The sequence below is a fragment of the Rhincodon typus genome, chromosome 8, assembly GCF_021869965.1.
Source record: "Rhincodon typus isolate 14 chromosome 8, sRhiTyp1.1, whole genome shotgun sequence".
NCBI classification, from domain to species: domain Eukaryota; kingdom Metazoa; phylum Chordata; class Chondrichthyes; order Orectolobiformes; family Rhincodontidae; genus Rhincodon; species Rhincodon typus.
Window position 1 is genome coordinate 41,877,376 of NC_063339.1, and position 18,689 is coordinate 41,896,064.

The window sequence follows — 18,689 nt, forward strand, 5'->3', positions numbered from 1 at the left end:
CTCAGAAGTGATTAATACTGTTTTCTATTTCTATATTTGCTTTTGCTTTCTTAAAACTTCGTTGTAAGTCTTTTGCCACTTGACTTAATGACTCAATCTATTATGAAATCTGGTTAAATGTGACCAGTAAACAATGATGAATGTCACACATTTAACATTCATCAGTTACAATCGAAAAACTTGTGTTTTTTTAATTTCCCTGGGTTTTCACGTCACTGCATTTATACTGCACATGGAAATACTTCTGAAGGTGTATAAATCATCTTTTAGGTATGTCATTCTGCCCTTTCACGGTTTGGTGCCAAAGAAAAAAAAAGGCTGTTTTCTCTTCAGAAAGCGGTTACTACTCACATCCTGTCCCCTCCCACACTTCCAGTGGCTCCTCTTGCCGCAAGATTCAACTTGCGAGTTCCCGAGCCCTGTCTTACAGTCAGCTCCGTGGAGATTTGGCAGGAGGGGCGGGGGGAGTGAGCTTAGAGGTAGTAGCGTGCTGGTGTGGGTGTGTGTGTGGTGGGGAGAAAGGTGGAATATAATCGTGGGGAGGTGGGGAGACCGAGAGAGCATCCAGTGTTATCAGTATAACCGAGGCTTTTTCTGAGGTGGAGTGGGTTGGGATTTGGGTGGGTTGGGGTATTAGCCTGACGTCAGGCAGGGACTGAGGGGGTGAGGGTGGGACAGAGTGTCTCAAAGCCATATGTGGCTCTTTCCCTCAGGTGGGAAGGAGTGGAACTGTGTTTGTCCCTGAGTTTGAGGCGGGTGGTAAAGCTGCTGGTTTGGTGCGGTGTTGGATTTTTCGAGGAGGTCTGTCAGAGAGTTTCCCGCGGATTGAGGAGAAACAGAGAGAGAAAGAGAGAGACAGATAGCTCCTTTTTCTCCCGCGTGTGCCTCTCTAGCGGACGGGCCCGCCATGCGCAATGAAAGCTGCGCTAACAGTACGAAGGTGATCGCTGGCGCCGGGCCGTCAGCCAGCGCCTTCATGTTCGTCGCCGGCGTCCTGGGCAATGTGTTGGCGCTGGTGGTGCTGGCGGTGCACAAGAGGGACCGCCGCAACCAAGTATCCGTCTTCCACATCCTGGTGAGCAGCCTGATCGTCACCGACCTGATGGGGACCATGCTCATCAGCCCCGTGGTGCTGACCGCCTACGCCCGCGGGCTCTCACTCATCGAGCTCCGGCTCTGCGACTACTGCGCCTTCGCCATGGCTTTCTTCGGGCTCACCTCCATGTTCATCCTGTTCGCCATGGCCCTTGAGCGCTGCCTGTCCATTGGCTGCCCTTACTTCTACTCGCGGCATGCCAGCAGGCACACCGGGCTGGTGGCCATCCCGCTCATCTACATCTTCTGCATCATCTTCTGCTCCCTGCCGCTCTTCCAGTTCGGTAAACACACTCAGTACTGCCCGGGGACCTGGTGCTTCATCATGATGCACACCCGCTCGCTGCGGACTGAGCACCGCGTCTACTCCCTGTCCTACGCCATCCTCATGAAGGTGCTGATCGTTTCCATCTTGCTGTGCAATGTATCGGTTATTGTCAACCTCTGCCGCATGTACCGGAGGCAAAGGACACGGAGGTGCTCCAGGGCGTCCAACACGAGGAGCGTTCGCGGCTCTCAGGCCGAGGAAGTGGACCACCTGGTTCTTTTAGCCATCATGACGATAACTTTCGTGATCTGCTCTGTGCCCCTCACGGTGAGTGTCACGCTAGCCCCGCAGCTGTGAAAAACCCGCGCCCACAGCACTTGGCGTGTGCCCTCCTGGGGTGGGGTGGTGCTTGATGGGAACAAAACGCGCCAACGGGTTTTCCTCGTTTATTAAATTGAATGTGAGAAAATAGCGGGGTGAGGGAAAATATCGAGAACTGAGAGGGTTTACGTAACAAAAAATATTTCATTTGCTCAAAGAAACAAGTTGAAATTAAAGCGTGGGAATTTTACTGAGGAATTGTATAATCAACCTCACCAGGCACCTTCTTAGAGTTTCCGTCCAGCTTGTGACAGCAACTTGTTACCATCCATGGAAACTTAAGAGTTTTTGGAAATGAATGGATGGAGAAAAGCTTAGAAAGCACAAGCAGACCTTTAAGGCGTAAAGCTGAAATTTAATCACAAAGTCCATGACAGAGAATATCAACAGAAAGTTATAAACCCAATAGTATGTTTTACCCTTAAAAGAAATAACACATATTTTACAATACCAGCAACAGTGGCATTTTCATAGACCAGAGACATTGCATTTGTTCAACTTAACATACTGTCTAATTCCCAAAGCTAGTGACATTTTTTATTCATTTAGTCTTTGATTTGTTTGAGTTAATATTATCAATTTAATTATTATGAATCCACAAAGGTGAGAACTATGTGGGTGGCATGTAGAATTACACAGCCACAGGGCAAGTTAGGAGCCAATGGGCAGAAAAGGAACAAGTTACAACTGGATTGTTTAGCAATAGTAGGCAGGTAGTGCCAGAATCTTGTGAGTCTATCTTGCTCACTAACTGGATTTCCGTTTTGGATATTATTGAGGGTAGTGATTCCTCAGAAATGTAGGATCTAGAAAGTTTGTGGATTAGCTTTTTGGGAAAATGGGCCGCATGGTGGCTCAGTGGTTAGTACTGCTGCCTCACAGCACCAGGAACCCGGAGTCAGTTCCACCCTCGGGCATATGTCTGTGTGGAGTTTGCGTATTCTCCCCATGTCTGGGTGCTCCGGTTTCCTCCCACAGCCCAAAGATGTGCAGGCTGGGTGGATTGGCCCTGCTAAATTGCCCATAGTGTTCAGGTAGATTAGGTGGGTTATAGGGGGATGGGCCTGGGTAGGATGGTCTGAGTGGACGATGTGGACTTGCTGGGCTGAAGGACCTGTTTCCACACTGTAGGGATTCTATGAAATGTACATGTGGCCTTGGAGGAGTGGTTGTGGATGAGAGTTAAAAGGTAATTGGGGTAGGATATGCAATTGTTAGGGGAATGCAGAAGGCATTTTTCTGGCCTTAGACCTGATTACAGGATGATATGTGGCATCCTAGTACCTGGTACAAGGATGTCACTGAGCAGCTGAAGAAATTTTTTTGGGAGAAGTTGAATGCAACCCAGACGTAATGAATAACATTGGTACCAATGACATTGGTAAAAAGAGGGATGAGGTCCAAAAGCAGAGCTTAGGCAGCAAGGAAAGAGGTTGAACATAAGGACCTTTAAGGCAGTAACTTCAAGATTGTTCTCACTACCACATGCTAATGAGTATAGAAATAATAATTTTGAGCAAATTACCATGTGGCTGGAGAGTAGGAAGATTTCTGGGATATTTGGTTCACATCTGGGACAGGCCAATCCTGCACAAGGAGGACAGTCACAGTTTAGCAGGACTGGGACTAATATCCCCACATGGGGATCTGCTCATGTTCTCAGAAAAACGTTTAAACCAGCTTGTTAGGGGAAATGGAAACTTGAAAGGGAATTCAGATAGATGCAAAACAAAGCTGGCAATGGGATTAGAAAAACAGCAAACAAAAGTGGAAGCAGAAACAAATGCCAACATCAAATAGAGTTTGACACAATATGAAGGGAGTGCAATAAAGATTTACTGAATTGATTCCTGGGGTGGTAGGACTGAAGTATGAAGAGAGATTGGATCAATTAGGATTATATTAACTGGAATGTCGAAGAATGAGGTGGGATCCATAGAAATCTATAAAATTCTAACAGGACTAGACAAGGTAATGTAGAAAGAATGTTTCAAATGGCCAGGGAGTCCAGAAACATGGGATACAGTCTAAGGATATGAGGTAGGCCATTTAGGATTGAGATGAGGAGAAATTTCTTCACCCAGAGAGTGGTGAGCCTATAGACTTCTCTGTCATAGAAAGCAGTTGAGGCCAAATATTGAATGTTTTCAAGAAGGAGTTAAAGGGATCAAAGGATATGGGGAGACAGCTGGAACAGGGCACTGAGTTAGATGATAAGCCATTATCACATTGAATGCTGGAGCGGGTCAAAGGGCCAAATGGCTTGCTCCTCCTATTTTCTATGTTTCTAATGTTGAAAAGGTAGAATTAAAGACACTATCTGAATACATGCAACATTTACAACAAGTTAGGTGACTTGGTAGCACAAACAGAAGTAAACAGGTGTGATTTAGTTGCCATTGTGGAGACCTGGCTGAAGGGCAATCAAGGCTGGAGTCTCAGTACTTGAGGATATCCAACGTTCAGAAAGGACAGACTAAAAGGAAAAGGAGGTGGGGTAGTGCTGTTAATAAGAATGGGATCAGTACATTTGTGAGAGAGGACTTTCAGTTGGAAGAACAGGATGTACAGTTTATTTGGGTGGCACTGAGAAACAGCAAGGGGCAGAGAACATTGATAAGAGGTGATTACAGACCACCAAACACTAGTCATAATGTGGTCCACAGTATAATCCAGGAAGTTAGAGGTGCACGTAACATGAGCACTGAAGTAATCATGGGTAAATTCAATCTATATGCGACATCTAATAAGCAACAATCCTGTGGAGATTTGGGGAAGATTAATTTTTGGAATGTTTACAACGTAGTGTTCAAGGGCAGTGTGCTGAGCAGCCAACTTGATAACAGGTCACTTTATATCATTTTTTTACAATGATAGAGGACTAATTAATAATGTTTTTCAAGAAATTAGGAAAGAGTAACAGAAATAAGACAGAATCCTCTATTATTTTGAAAACAACGTAGTTCAATCTGAAACTAGGGTCTTAAATTCAAACAAAGGAAATTTTGAATGTATGACAGGTTGTGCGGACTCTGGATAGGTGGATACATTAAAAGGTACCAAGATAAACAAGTGATATCTGACAGTTAAATAATCAATACGTGGTTTACATTCATGCATTCCTTCAAGGCGCAAAAACACACAGGAAAAGTGAGATAATTAATTTGCTTAAAGGTGGCGGCTTGTAAAATTGCCAAAAATTGCCTGAGGATTCGCATCATGTTAGAATTTAGCAAAGAAGGACGAAGAAAGCAATAAGGAATAGCAGAATAGACTATTAATGTAAACTAGCAAGAAACATGAAAATGGACTGTAGAGTCGTGTAAGGCAATATATAAAGGAAAAGCTTAGCAAAGACAAATGTAAGCCTATTATAGGCAGGAGATTATATAATGGGAAATAAGAAAATGGCATAGAAACTAAATAAATAATTTATGGATGTATTCACAGGAAAATCTAAGAAATCTCTCAAAAGTAATAGCGATCCAAGGGGCCAAGATTTAAAAGAAATTAGTATTAGTAAAAAATTAGTAATGGACAAATTAATGGAACTGAAAATTAATAAATTCCCTGGACTGAAATTGCAGAGGGGTGAGAGAGGCAACAGAGATGGTGGATGCTTTGGTTATTATCTTTCAAACTGTTTTAGGTTCCAGAACAAAAACAGAAGTTGCAGGAAAAGCTCAGCAGGTCTGGCAGCATCTGTGAAGAAAACATCGGAGTCAACGTTTCGGGTCCGGTGACCCTTCCTCAGACTCGCTAAGCTTTTTCAGCAACTTCTGTGTTTGTTCCTGATTTACACCATCTGCAGTTCTTTCAGTTTTTATTTAGGTTCCAGAACAGGTGTTTGCAGTTTGGAAGGTTGCAAACATAACATCTCAATTTGAGAGAGAAAGGAAGGAGAAATCCAGGAATTGCACAATTGTTGCCTGGATGTCAGTAGTAGGGTAAATACTTGAATCTATTATGAAGGTTGCTCAGAACTGATGGTAGCGAGGAAAATGTCAGTGTATATGCAGAAGACAAGGTTGGGGGGACGGGGTAAGGAGTAAATAATAGGTGGGGATAGAGCCCAATGAGAAAGAAGAACAGTTGGACAGATAAAGGAGTGGATAACGATCTGGCCAGGAGGGTGAATAGCTGTTAATGAAGACAGTTAATAGCTAACAATAGGTATTGTGTAATGGTAGGCTAGTGTATGGGGTAAGGGGCTAGGACGTGGAAGAGTTCAGGTCCGAAAATTATTGAACTCGATATTGAGTCCGGAGGGCTGCAGGATCCCCAAGTGGAAAATGAGGTGTTGTTCTTCCAGCTTGTGCTGAGCTTTGCTGGAACACTGCAGCAAGCCTGAGACAGAGATGTTGGCCAGGGACAGGGTGATGTGTTAAAGTGGCAGACAACTGGAAGCTTGGGGTCTCTTTTGCAGGCAGAACGTTGGTGTTCTGTGAAGCAGTGTTCTTTGTTTCCCCAATGTAGAGGAAACCATATTGTGAGCAGCGTATGCAGTAGACTAGATTGTGTGAAGTACAGGTAAAGTGCTGCTTCACCTGTGTTTGGGCCCTTGGATACTGGGGATGGAGGAGGTAAATGGGCAGGTGTTACACCTTCAGCGGTTGCAGGGGAAGGGGCTATGCAGGTGTTGGGGGTGAAGGAAGAGTGGACCAGGATGTCCCGGAGGGAACAGTCCCTGTGGAAGGCAGACAAGGGAGGGGAGGGGAATATGTGGTGGTGGCATCTCGCTGGAGGTTCCGGAAATGGCGACTGATGTTCTACTGGATGTGGATGCTGGTGGTATGGTAGGTAAAGACAAGGGGGACCCTATCGCTGTTCTGGGAGGGAAGAGAGGGGGTGAGGGCAGAAGTGCGAGAGATGGGTCAGATCCAGTTGAGAGCCCTGTCAACAACGGAGCTGGGGAATCCTCGGTTGGAGAAGGTGAACATTTCGGAGGCTGTCTTGTCGAAGTTGGCCTCATTGGAACATATGCGACAGAGACGGAGGAACTGAGATAATGGGATGGAGGCTTTACAGGAAGCAGGATGCGAGGAAGTATAGTCCAGGTAGCTGTGGGAGTCGGTGAGTTTATAGTGGATATTAGTGGCCAGTCTATCCCCAGAAATGGAAACAGAGATGTTGAGGAAGGGAAGGGAGCAGTGAGAGACAGACCAGGTGAAAGTGAGGGCGGGTTGGAAATTGGAAGCAAAATCGATGAACTTTTCCGTTTCTGGATGAGAGAGGGAAGCAGCACTGATGATATCTCGATATATCAGAGAAAAAGTTGTGGGTGGGGGCCAGAATAGGACAGGAACAAGGAATGTTCCACGTACCTCACAAAGAGACGGGCATAACTCGGGCCCATGAGGGTACTCATGGCCACCCCTCTGACCTGAAGAAAATGAGAGGAGTTAAAAGAGAAATTGTTCAGGGTGAGGAGTTGCTTGGCCAACCAGAGGAGGGTGGTGGTGAGCTGGGGCCGTTCAGGCCTTTGCTCCAGGAAGAAGCAGAGAGCCCTGAGACCATCCTGGTGGGGGATGGACATGTGAAGGGACTGGTAAAGAGGAGGCAGCTGGAGCCGGCAAACTGGAAAGTCTGAAACTGGTGCAAAGCGTCAGAGGAATCGTGGATTTAAGTGGGCAGGGTCTGGACCAGGGGAGAAAGGGGTTATACAATTAATGGTAGGGCCTTGGGTAGTATTGTAAAACAGCGGACCTAGAGGTTCAGGTACATAACTCTTTGAAGTTTGTGTCATGGTAGGCAGGGTAATTAAAAAGGCATTTAGCACACTTGCCATCATTGCTCAGTTCTTTGAGTATAGAAGTTTGGAAGTCATGTTGGGGTTGTACAGGACATTGGTGAGGCCTCTTCTGGAGTACTGTGTCCAGTTCTGGTCACTCAGTTACAGGAAGGATATTATTAAGCTAGAGATTTACCAGAATGTTGACAGCTACAGAAAGTTTGAGTTATAAAGAAAGGCTGGATAGGCTGGGAATTTTTTCACGGGATCTTAGGAGGTTGAGAGGTGACTTTATAGAGATTTATAAAATCATGAGGGGTATAGATAGGGTTAGTGGTAGGTGTCTTTTCCCTAGGATGGGAGACTTCAAGACTAGGGGGCATATTTTTAAGGTGAGAGGAGAGAGATTTAAAAAAGACATGAGGGGCAAATTTTTTACACAGAGGGTGGCTCGCGTGTTTCAAAGAAAATGGTGGATGTGGGCAGTTACAATATTTAAAAGACACTTAGATGCATACATGAATAGGAAAAATTTGGCAGGATATGGACCATGAAGCAGGCAGGTGGGACTAGGTTAGTTTGGGATTATATACTGCATGGACTGGTTGGACCAAAGGGTCTGTTTCCGTGCTGTATAACTCTATGTCACGCTTTGTTGTCAAGAAATTAGGTGAGACTGCATCTGGAGTATTATATGCTGTTTTGGTCTCTTTACCATAGTGGGAGCGTAATGGAGGTTCACCAAACCAATCTTGAGATGGCAGGACTTTTCCATGAGTAAAGATAGAGGAAACTTGGCCTATATGTGCTAGAATTTAGGGGAATTAATGGATGAATTTATAGAAATCTTAAATGCCTAGGCAGGATCAATGCAGAAAGGATGTTTCCCTGACGAGTGTACTAGAATCAGGGAACACAGTCTTAGAATAAGGGGCAGGTCATTTAAGACAGAGATGAGGAGGAATTTCTTCACTCAGTGACTGGTGTGTATTTAGACTTCTCTACCCCAGAGGGATGTGCAAGCTCAATTATTGTATATACTCAAGGCAGAGATTGATAGATTTCTAGATACTAATGATTTCAAGAGATAGGGCAATAGTGTGAAAAAGTAGCATTGAGATAGATGATTGGCAATGATGGGAACTTTACTCTTGCTTTTAAATAAGATAAAAGTTACGATCTTGGCTGTCTCCTTGATGTTTGTGAAGAGGTTTGGTCTGATCCATAACAGTTTCTAAAATTAAAGAAAAGCTGGGTTCTGTCACACTGTCCCTGGTGGGCAATGTTGGTAATTGGTGTTTTAATTGACAGTGGATTACTAAATTAAAGATGGAAAGAGCTGTATTTTGAATAATAAGAAAGGGAGTTGGGGTCTGCCCTGGAGAGAAAGCACATGGTGTCCAAAAGTGTCCTTGAAGCTTTCAGAGAGAGGTGGGCATCATTGGAGCTGGGGTCTATTACTTCCTCTCTGACAGTGTATTGATTTAGTCCTTCCCTTGATTACTCCCTTTTTTGAGGTTCTACCAATAACCTTAAAGCCTTAAGGATAGGTAGGTCAGTAGCTGGTATGCATTATTTTCCCCTCCAACAGCACAATGATTTAGTCCCTTCTCTTGTTTATCCCCTTTTTGTTTTTTTTTATCAAACAGCCCCTGGTGAGCAGTGTTTGTTGGGTGACTAGTTAATTTGATTGTGGATTTATTCACAAAAAAAAATCTGGGTTTTTCCCCAAGTAAGGATTTGGCATCTGGACACGGAAGGGTTTCAGAAAGGAAGGATGGAAACTGGTATTTATGGTAATCTATAGATCTGCATAAAACACTTAACAATCTCTGAAACTCTTTTCCTGCAAATCCAACATACAGATAAATCGGTCTGTTAAACAACATATCGTTCAGTGAATTACAGCCCAATAAGTTCACTGTGTGACCTTCAGATTCTACCACATGTGCGTCAAGTGATGCTTGAAAGATTTGGTAGATAAGTTATTGGAGTTGTATGTGCTCTCTCTGATGCCTTAATGTCACCTCTGTGCATTCCCAACCAAATTCCACGATAAGATCAGTTCATCCTTCTGTGAGCCTTTTCCATTTTGATTGGTCACAATCCAGTGACTGCCATGAGTTGTTGGGGGTGTTCAGGGATGCTTTGAAGATATCATTAGAGCATTCCAACTGTTCCCATGGGAGTCTCCTGCTGTAACCAAATTGCAAGTGGATCAATCACTATACAAATGACTCTCTTTCCTTGTGAAAAGAGAAAGGAGAAGGCTTAATAGACTCTTTAAAATGATGGTGAAGAAAAATAACTAGAGACCATCAATATAAGATAGTCACTGAGGATTAAAGTATGAACTTCAGAAGAAACATCTACCCAGCGAATGGTAAGAATGTGAAATTCACTAGCGCAGGGAGTCGTTGAGGTGAATGGTATTGGTAAATCTAAGTGGAAGCCACAAGATCATGTGAGTGGAAGCCACAAGATCATGTGAGGAAGAAGGAATTTAATTAAATGATGACAGATAGAAGGAGCCTCGAGAGGAGGCCTGACTTTGCACTGTATATTTTGTGTAATTTTGTGTTTCATTTCTTTATATTTATTCTAGGTTCGTGCATACATTGGGGCAATTTCTCCGAATGAGCAGAACTATGCTGCTGACCTTACAGCACTCCGATGCTTGTCATTTAACTCAATAATTGATCCTTGGGTTTTTATTATTCTGAATACATCTGTCGTTAAAAAGACATTGTCCAAGGTATTGTGCTGTAAAATTACATCTAGAGGACACCAAGTGCAGACTACAGCTTTCATAAGGAATGAAACATTCCAGTAAGAGTCATTTTGGAGCAGACAGTCCTGATGCTTTAATCATAATGAAGGTGATGTTTTCTGAAATCAAGTGGTCATCAACCAATCTGTTTGAAAGAAATCAGCATGTGGCAACCTGTACAGAAGACTTGGTCCTTACAATCATACAGACACTGACTGCCAAACTTCATAAGCCTGAAATAATAACAGAAAGTGCTGAAGAAAATCAGCAGGTCTGACATCAACTGTGCAGAGAGAAATATAGTTAATGTTTCAAGTCCAATATGACCCTTCTCCATATTTATGCCATTTTGACTTTTTTCATGCATTTGGGAAAAGAACTTTGATGTTCATATTTTTAATTTCAGAAAATGTAATTGTTGATACAGTTTAAATTATTTTTCTACACAAACGTTTCAAATTTTTTAGTCTTTTAAAAAGTATTTAACCTTCCCATTACCATTCAGGTTATTTGATGTATCCTTGCTATGTATGCAGTTTGTTTCCACAGGTAAATGTAGATATGTGCATTTTGCTAGATCTATGGTATGAGGATACTCAAGCTAAAATCTGCAACACGTGCCAAACTTTATGAACAAAGTAAACATAGTTATTTATTCTGTTTGTTTTAAACTAAGACTAACTAATTAAGACTGACTATTGTCATTTATTACCAAGCTGACATTTGAGTCCGGAGAACAGAATAGGATGCACTGTCATTCATAGCTGACTAATGGGTGTCTATCTCTCTGTGCTGGAACAGATTCACAAAACAGTCCCAAATGAAAGCCAACTGAACAGTTGATAATTCTTTACCAATGCCCGGTACCATACGCATTTGGATTCATCAGAGTTTAGTGCTCTGGAATGCAGCCATTAGGCTAATTAGATGAGCTTAAAAAAAGTCTACTGACCTGCTAAAAGTACACTTTATATAGATTCCTTTTATTGTATAGTTAAAACACCTTTCACTTAGTCAAAATTTGACTTATTGTGTATTTTTTTAAATTAAAAAGTTATTGATTTTGACTTTTTTGTGTTACAAATGTTCATTTGGATAATTTGCATGTTTGCTTTTGAATCCAAAGTTTTGTAGACTTGATTTAGAACATTATATGCAGTTTAATATGGTGATTCCAGAATTGCAGATATTTTAAATGAATTTCAATTAGCGAAAACATAGTTTTGCATATTAATTATAAGTCATTGATTTAATTTATGGATTGGGCACTTAAGGAACCAGTCTGTTTCTGAAACCAGCTGATGGAATAAGCCTTCAGATATGGACATGATAAAATGTTTCAAATATACAGTAGACGTTGACTAAAGTTATTGAAAATTGGACATGTGCACTAAAATAGTACATCAAAGTAGGAATGATACAGGTCTATCAACTTGCACCTGAAATTTCATTAATGCTGTATGATCATAGATCATAGAATCCCTACAGTGTGGACACAGACCCTTCAGCCCAACAAGTCCATACTGATCCTCAAAGCATCCCACCCAGACCCATCCCCCTATAACCCACCAAATCTACACATCCCTGAACACTAGGGGCAATTTAGCATGGCCAATCCACCTAACCTGCACATCTTTGGACTGTGGGAGGAAACCAGAGCACCCAGAGGAAACCCACACAGACACGGGGAGCATGTGCAAACTCCACACAGACAGTTGCCCGAGGGTGGAATCAAACCCAGGTTCCTGGCGCAGTGAGACAGCAGTGCTAACCACTGAGCCACCGTGCCACCCCATTGTTATAGAGTGTGTTATAGAGTGAATATATATTTCTAATTTTGGTTACACACTGTTTAATGGAATCTCTCTAATGTGTTGTAAACAGATTTTCTAATAAACATGCAGGGAAGCTTTGGGTTTTTTTTTCATTTTTCATTCTTTTATAGGAATGTGGGCATTACTAGCTAGGCTGGCATAGATTTCCTATCTCCAACTGCACTTGGGAAGGTCGTGGTGAGCTGTCTTCCTGAGCCACTGCAGTACTTGGGACACCTGAAGTGATGTTGGGGGATTGAAGGGAGAGTTAGGAAAGTATTCAGTCATGATGCTCTAGTATCACAGCATGGGGAAAGCTTGATGAGCAATTGATCTTCGCCTTCACACCAACACAAATTAATGCAGCATTGAAAATATCAACTGTTGCAGTAAAAGTTTCTAGGACACTCCTAATACAGAAATAAACCTTTGACAGGATTCTCTTGGGTCATGAAAAATTTTCTAGGCCAAGTAAAGTCATGGAAATCTCCAGAAAAGGCCCAAAGTTGTGGAATTTTATAAAGACTAATATGAAATTTTCTGAGACTTGTCGGAATGCCAACCTGTTCCAATGTTTTTTTCTGATGTAAACTTGCACATCCCTCTCTGTAATTCTTTGTTTTGCTTCACATGTCTGGAACCTAGAACAGGTATTGTTCTTCCTGTCAGATCCTGCTCATTGCCATTGCTGATTTCTATAGGGACTTTCAGGACAACAGCAGTTATTGACTGAGTAGTATCACCAGTCTTTCTATAGCCACGCCACTTTTGCTTGTCTTGTGTGAGGAAAACTGTTCATTTTGGCATAAGTTGAATATTTTTGTCGTTCAGGGAGCAGTAGACTTGGTGGCTGCTTTCCTCTGAACTGTAAGACTTTAAACTGATTTAAACAGAGCAGGAATAAACATTTATTGGAGAAGGCAACATCTGGAATAATTTTGTAGTCTGTCGTCCAAATCTACTTGTTCCAATCTTTCACGTGAGATGCACTGAAAATTTCTTAATCAACGTGGAAATGTCATGAAATTTAGTTTTATTATAGGTACAGGAAACTTGTTAAGAACTGCCATAAAAATGACAGTTTGGATTGCAAATTAAATGCCTCATTCAAAAGGCTTTAAAGACTTGCAGAGAAATTTCGCTATTTATTTAGAAACAAAAACTAGATTAGTTTTGGGAGGAGGAAAATGATTTAAGTTTTCCAGTTGAAAATGCAGAGGTAATCTCAATGTGCTGAAAGGGTTTAAGCAAAAAACTAATTTATATTCATTATCTTGAGAACAATGCATAAAAACCATTTTCTGCAAAATTATTCTCTTCGTTTTTATATCACTCTACCTCATTTAAGCTTCTAAAGGGGCTATAGGTGTATATGAAAAATATTTTAGTATTTTTTTAAGAAATAAAGTTGTTTACTTTTCTTAAAGTCCTTCTCAATTTGCAGATCACTGATCTAAGTTTAGAATAGCATTAATAACAGTAAAATATCTGATTATACAAAATGCAATCTGTTGAATAATAAATGTCTTTCCTAGATTAATCCTTTAAGAAAAGAAGTATAAATTCATGGTTAGCTTTGGCTTATAAAGTCTTCTAAATATGATGACGAGCATAGGTCATGGTGTGGCATATATTTTTGTCTTATGTTCAGGGCAACTGTGCAATTAGTAATGTATTAGGTTCTTCACATTTTTAAAATGGGCCTTTTATTTCTAACCACGTCTTAAGGCCCACTGCTCTGACGACTGCCTCAGGATTTGTTGCCATCCTTATCTTTCCCTTTTATCATTATTTCATGTAGTCAGGCAATGTAGATTTTTAGCTGGTCCGGAGCTCAGTTCTGCTAGTTACTTTGACATTATATTCTTCTGTAGCAATAATGTAGTGTACCTTTGTAGTCCCTTATGCTTCAGTGTGCATGGGGACAACATTACTCTCTCATATAAAAAAAACTCTTGGTTATATGTATTTTCACATCCCAACTATGATGCTTATGCTCAACAGAGCAAGTGTAATTCCTCTGTTGTTAACCAAGAAGTTCATTGCATAACATGTTTCAAAACATTCTGTAAAAGAATAACAACCTATTGTACAAAAATACAGTGGATAATATGTTTAGCAGTACATAGTTCAATATATGTCTCCCACTCATAAGTCTGCAGTGCTTGCCATGTGTTACAATATTAAATAAAGAATAAAATTCTAAAGATGCAGGTGCAGAAGAATGTTGTGGGTATGTGCACACAAATCAGTGGAGGTAGCAGGGCAGGTTGAGAAAGTGGTCAGTAAAGCATTCAAGATCAATAGAGGCATACAACACAATAGCAAGGAAATTCTGATGAAATGGTGTAAGACACTGGTACTAGCTGAACTGAGGTATTGGGCTGAATCTTCAGAAACTGAATAAGCATCAATTTTGGTGAGTTTCATAGAGGGTTTCTTTTTGCAAGTCTTAGTGAATTTTCATGTGTTATTTTCCATGAATTCCAGCCGACCAAATTGCTATGATCCTTTGCAATTCATCTACCAGTGCAACAGATCCACAGCAGACACCGTTGCCCTGGCCCTACACTCATCCCTGGAACATGTGGATAAAAAGGATATCTACATCAGGTTCCTACTTATTGACTACTGTTCCACCTCTAACACCGTAATTCCAAAACAACTCATCTCTAAACTCCGAGACCTAGATCTTGGCTCACCCCCCATCTATAACTCGATCCTCTGCCTCCTATGGACCAGTAAGTAATCAGTAAGAATAGGCAACAACACCTCCTCCACCATATTTCTCAACACTGGCGCCCTGCAGGGCTGTGTACTCAGCCCCCTGTTGTACTCCTTGTACACTCATGTCTCTGTGGTCAAATTCTGCCCCAACTCCATTTACAAGCTTGCTAAAGACACCACTGTTGTAGGTTCGATCTCAAACAATGAGACAGAACACAGGAAAGAGATTGAGTGTTTAGTGGCATTCTGTTAAGACAACAATGTCTCCATCAATGTTAGCAAATGAAGCAGAGTGGAGGGCACGGCCCTGTCTGCACCAATGGTGCTGAGGTGGAGATTGTTGGGAGCATCAAATTCCTGGGAGTGATGATCACCAACAATCTGTCCTGGTCTACCCACAATGATGTGATGGTCAAGAGAGCACAACAACATCTCTACTTCGTCAGGAGACTAAGGAAATTTGGCGCGTTCACAAGAACTCATACCAATTTTTATAGATACACCATAGAAAGCATCCTATCTGGATGCATCACAGTGTGGTGTGGCAACTGCTGTTCCCAAGACCGCAAGAAACTATAGAGAGTCATGAACACAGCCCAGTCCATCACACAAACCAGCCTTCCTTCCATTGACTCCATCTATACTTCCCATTGCCTCGGAAAAGCAACCAACATAATCAAACATCCCTCCCACCCTAGTTATACTCTCTTCCACCCTCTTCCATTGGGCAGAATATATAAAAGTATGAATGGATTCAAGAACAACATCTTCCCCCCTGTTATCATACTTTCAAATTGCCCTCTCAAATATTAATTCTGATCTCTCTCTCTCTCTGCACCTTCTCTGAAGCTGTAACACCACACTCAACACTCTGTTCTGCTACTCTGATATACTTTGTATGGTACAATCTGACCTTATAGCATGCAAAATAACACTTTTCACTGTATCTCAGTACAACAATAAATCAATCAATCAATCAATAGTATCTGTGGAGGGTAATCAGAGTTAATGTTTTGGGTCCAGTGATCTTTCTTCAGAACTGGACCTGAAACATTAAGTCTGATTTTTCTCTACAGATGCTGCCAGACCTGCTGAGCTTTTCCAGCAATTTCGGTTTTTGCTTCTGATTTCCAGCATTGGCAGTTCTTTTGGTTTTTAGTAGTATTTAATGTTCCAGAAATAGCCACAGCTCTAGCTGAATTTCTCCAATATAGTTACAATTAGCATTTACGTGGCAATGTGGAAAATTGTCCAGCTATGTCCTGTGCACAAGGAAAGGACAAATCAAGGCGGCCAATTACTGCTAATCAGTCAACTCTCAATTATTAGTATGGCAATGGTAGCAGTCATTGGCTATTCTATCAAGCAGCGCCTGGTCAATGAAAATCCATTTGAGTCTGCCAGGGCCATTCAGCTCTTGGCTTCAATACAGCATTGATCAAAACATGATCAAAAAGCTGGAACCAAGAGGTGAGCTGAGCATGACTACCTTTGATATCAATTCAGCATTTGACTGAGTGTGTTATCAAGGATCCCCAGGAATTCAGGCAGAAAGCGTTCCATTGATTGGAGACAAACTTAGCGCAAAAAGAAGATAGGTGTGTTTGTAGGACATCAATCATCCAGTTTCAAGGCATCAGTGCTGGAGTTTCTCATGGTAGTGTCCTGCACAAACCATCTTCAGCTTCCCTCATAAGATCAGAGGTGGGGATGATCACTGATGATTGCACAATGTTTAGTATAATTTATGTGATGCTGGAGCAGTCCATATCTTTATGCAGCAAAACCTCCAGGTGTGGGCTGATAAGTGGTAAGTATCATTCATGCCACACAAGTGCCAGATAATGGTCATCCCCAACAAGACAGAATCTAACCATTGACCATTGAATTTCAATGGTATTAATTCATTGAACATTCATTTTCAATATCCTAGGGGTTACCACTGATCAGAAAGTGAAATGGACCAACCATATGTATACAGTTGCTAAAACTGCAGGTCAGAAGCTAGGAGTCTGTGGCAAGTAACTCATCTCCTGATAATCAATAAGACATAAGAACGAAATATGATAAATTGCTTTCCACTTGTCTGTGTGGATGAGTGTAGCTCTGAACAATAATCAACAAGTTCAACAAAATCCAAAACAAAATCATCTGTTTGACTGGCATTTTATCCACCACTTACAACATTAGCTTCCTCTATTACCAACACAAAATGCCATCGATTAGGTGCATAGTTGAAACTTATCAAGGCTCTTTCAACAGCATCTTCCAAGCTTTAAAGGGAAAGGCTTGCAGTTGCATGGGAACACTGTGAGCACCCTGTTAAGGCACACTCCATCCTGACTTGGAACATATCAACAGCATTATAGGTGTATCTATACCACATGGACTGCCACAGTTCCAGAAGGCAGATCACCACCACCACCTTCTGAAGGGTAATCATGGATTCTGACCTAGCCAGAGACATCAAAATGCTGTGAAAGATGATGGAAAATCTGTCATTTCTGGGCACCACACTGTAGGAAGGACACGAAGTCGTGAGAGAGGGTACAGAAAGGTTTCATGAGGAACTTTGATTATGTGAAAGAATAGAGAAACTGGGGCTGTTCTGTTTTAAGTATAATGGATAAAGAGCTGCTTTGGCAGTGATGTTAAAAATCATGCGCAGTCTGGGTAGGTGGGGGAAATTGTTCCTAGAAAGATTGAGAACTAGAAGACATCAATTTAATTTTGGCAAAAGAAACAAAGGCAATATGAGAAAAAACATTTGGTGCAACAGGTGGTTATGCTCTGGAAGGCACTGCTTGGTCAGAGTGGAATTATGTTCAACACGGCAATTTTTAAAAATGATAATTATCTAAAGATAAGTAATTTTTAGGCCTCTGGGGAACTGACAGGGAAGAGGGACACAGAAAACTGGCTCAAACACAATGGACTAAATGTACTTGTTCTATGTTGCATCCATTCTATGATTTTATGAATCTATGTCAAGTATCTCATCAGTTTTCTAATCTTTTGTCAGACTACATGGTCTCAATCTCTCAATCATGCTGACCATAATGGAAAACAAATGAGGGATTTAAAAGCACTTTGTCTCAGGTGTACTCTTTGAAAAGGAAATTTGTTCTTACTGTTTGCATAATGTCATCCCATTGCCATTAGTAGAAGTCAAGACATCTTAATTTATTTTTGGAATTGGTTATATCTTTCTTATTAATGGGAAATAACCACAGAATTCATTCCAGGATTTTAGTATCCTGTATGAGTCACATTTCACTGTTAAATGGTTTGCAACATTTTCATGAATCATTTATTAAGGATAGTAATTGAAATATTACATTAGTATGATTATAAATAATTATAGACAAGAAAAAAGTGCACTTTTAGGAATTCAAGACTAGTCTAGGACCAAGATTTAGTTTACTTAAGTTGCTTCCTTTATTTGTGATAGGGAACTTTCTTACGGCATGAAAAATCAACATAAAGACAATAAAAAGTGTAGGTAAGCAACAACATTAAAAAAGGGAAAAAATGAGGTAAATGAAGGAGTATTGACTAAATGGCGATAAGTTTAGATTTTAACTTTCTAGATTGCAAACAGAAGAACCAAGTGAAGGAAGTACCATGTTCCATAGAATTAAACATACTGATTATAGAATCATAAAATCTGCAGTGTATCAAGATTGGGAACTGCATGAACTTTTTGTGAGAAAAATATGCTCACATTATTTCCAGCATTCAATTTATTGAGATCCCATTTTGTTTTACTGATTTACTGTTGAACTGTCTGGCAATTTATCACCAGAACTTGTATAAATAGGTTACTTTTTCTGGTTTTTGAGGGTGTGATCTTACATTATTGGCTGTACATCCAAAGCTTGGATTTGATGAATACATCACTGT

At 41.2% G+C, this 18,689-nt stretch overlaps 1 protein-coding gene across 1 annotated transcript; it reads left to right on the plus strand.

Moving 5' to 3' along the window:
- The first annotated feature begins 375 nt into the window (after window positions 1-375).
- Window positions 376-12,155, plus strand: ptger2a (prostaglandin E receptor 2a (subtype EP2)). The gene is made up of 2 exons (XM_020531876.2): window positions 376-1,690; window positions 10,081-12,155. Exons 1-2 carry the CDS (start codon window positions 908-910, stop codon window positions 10,306-10,308), a joined length of 1,011 nt encoding a protein of 336 aa, XP_020387465.1. The 5' UTR covers window positions 376-907; the 3' UTR covers window positions 10,309-12,155.
- The last annotated feature ends 6,534 nt before the right edge of the window (window positions 12,156-18,689 follow it).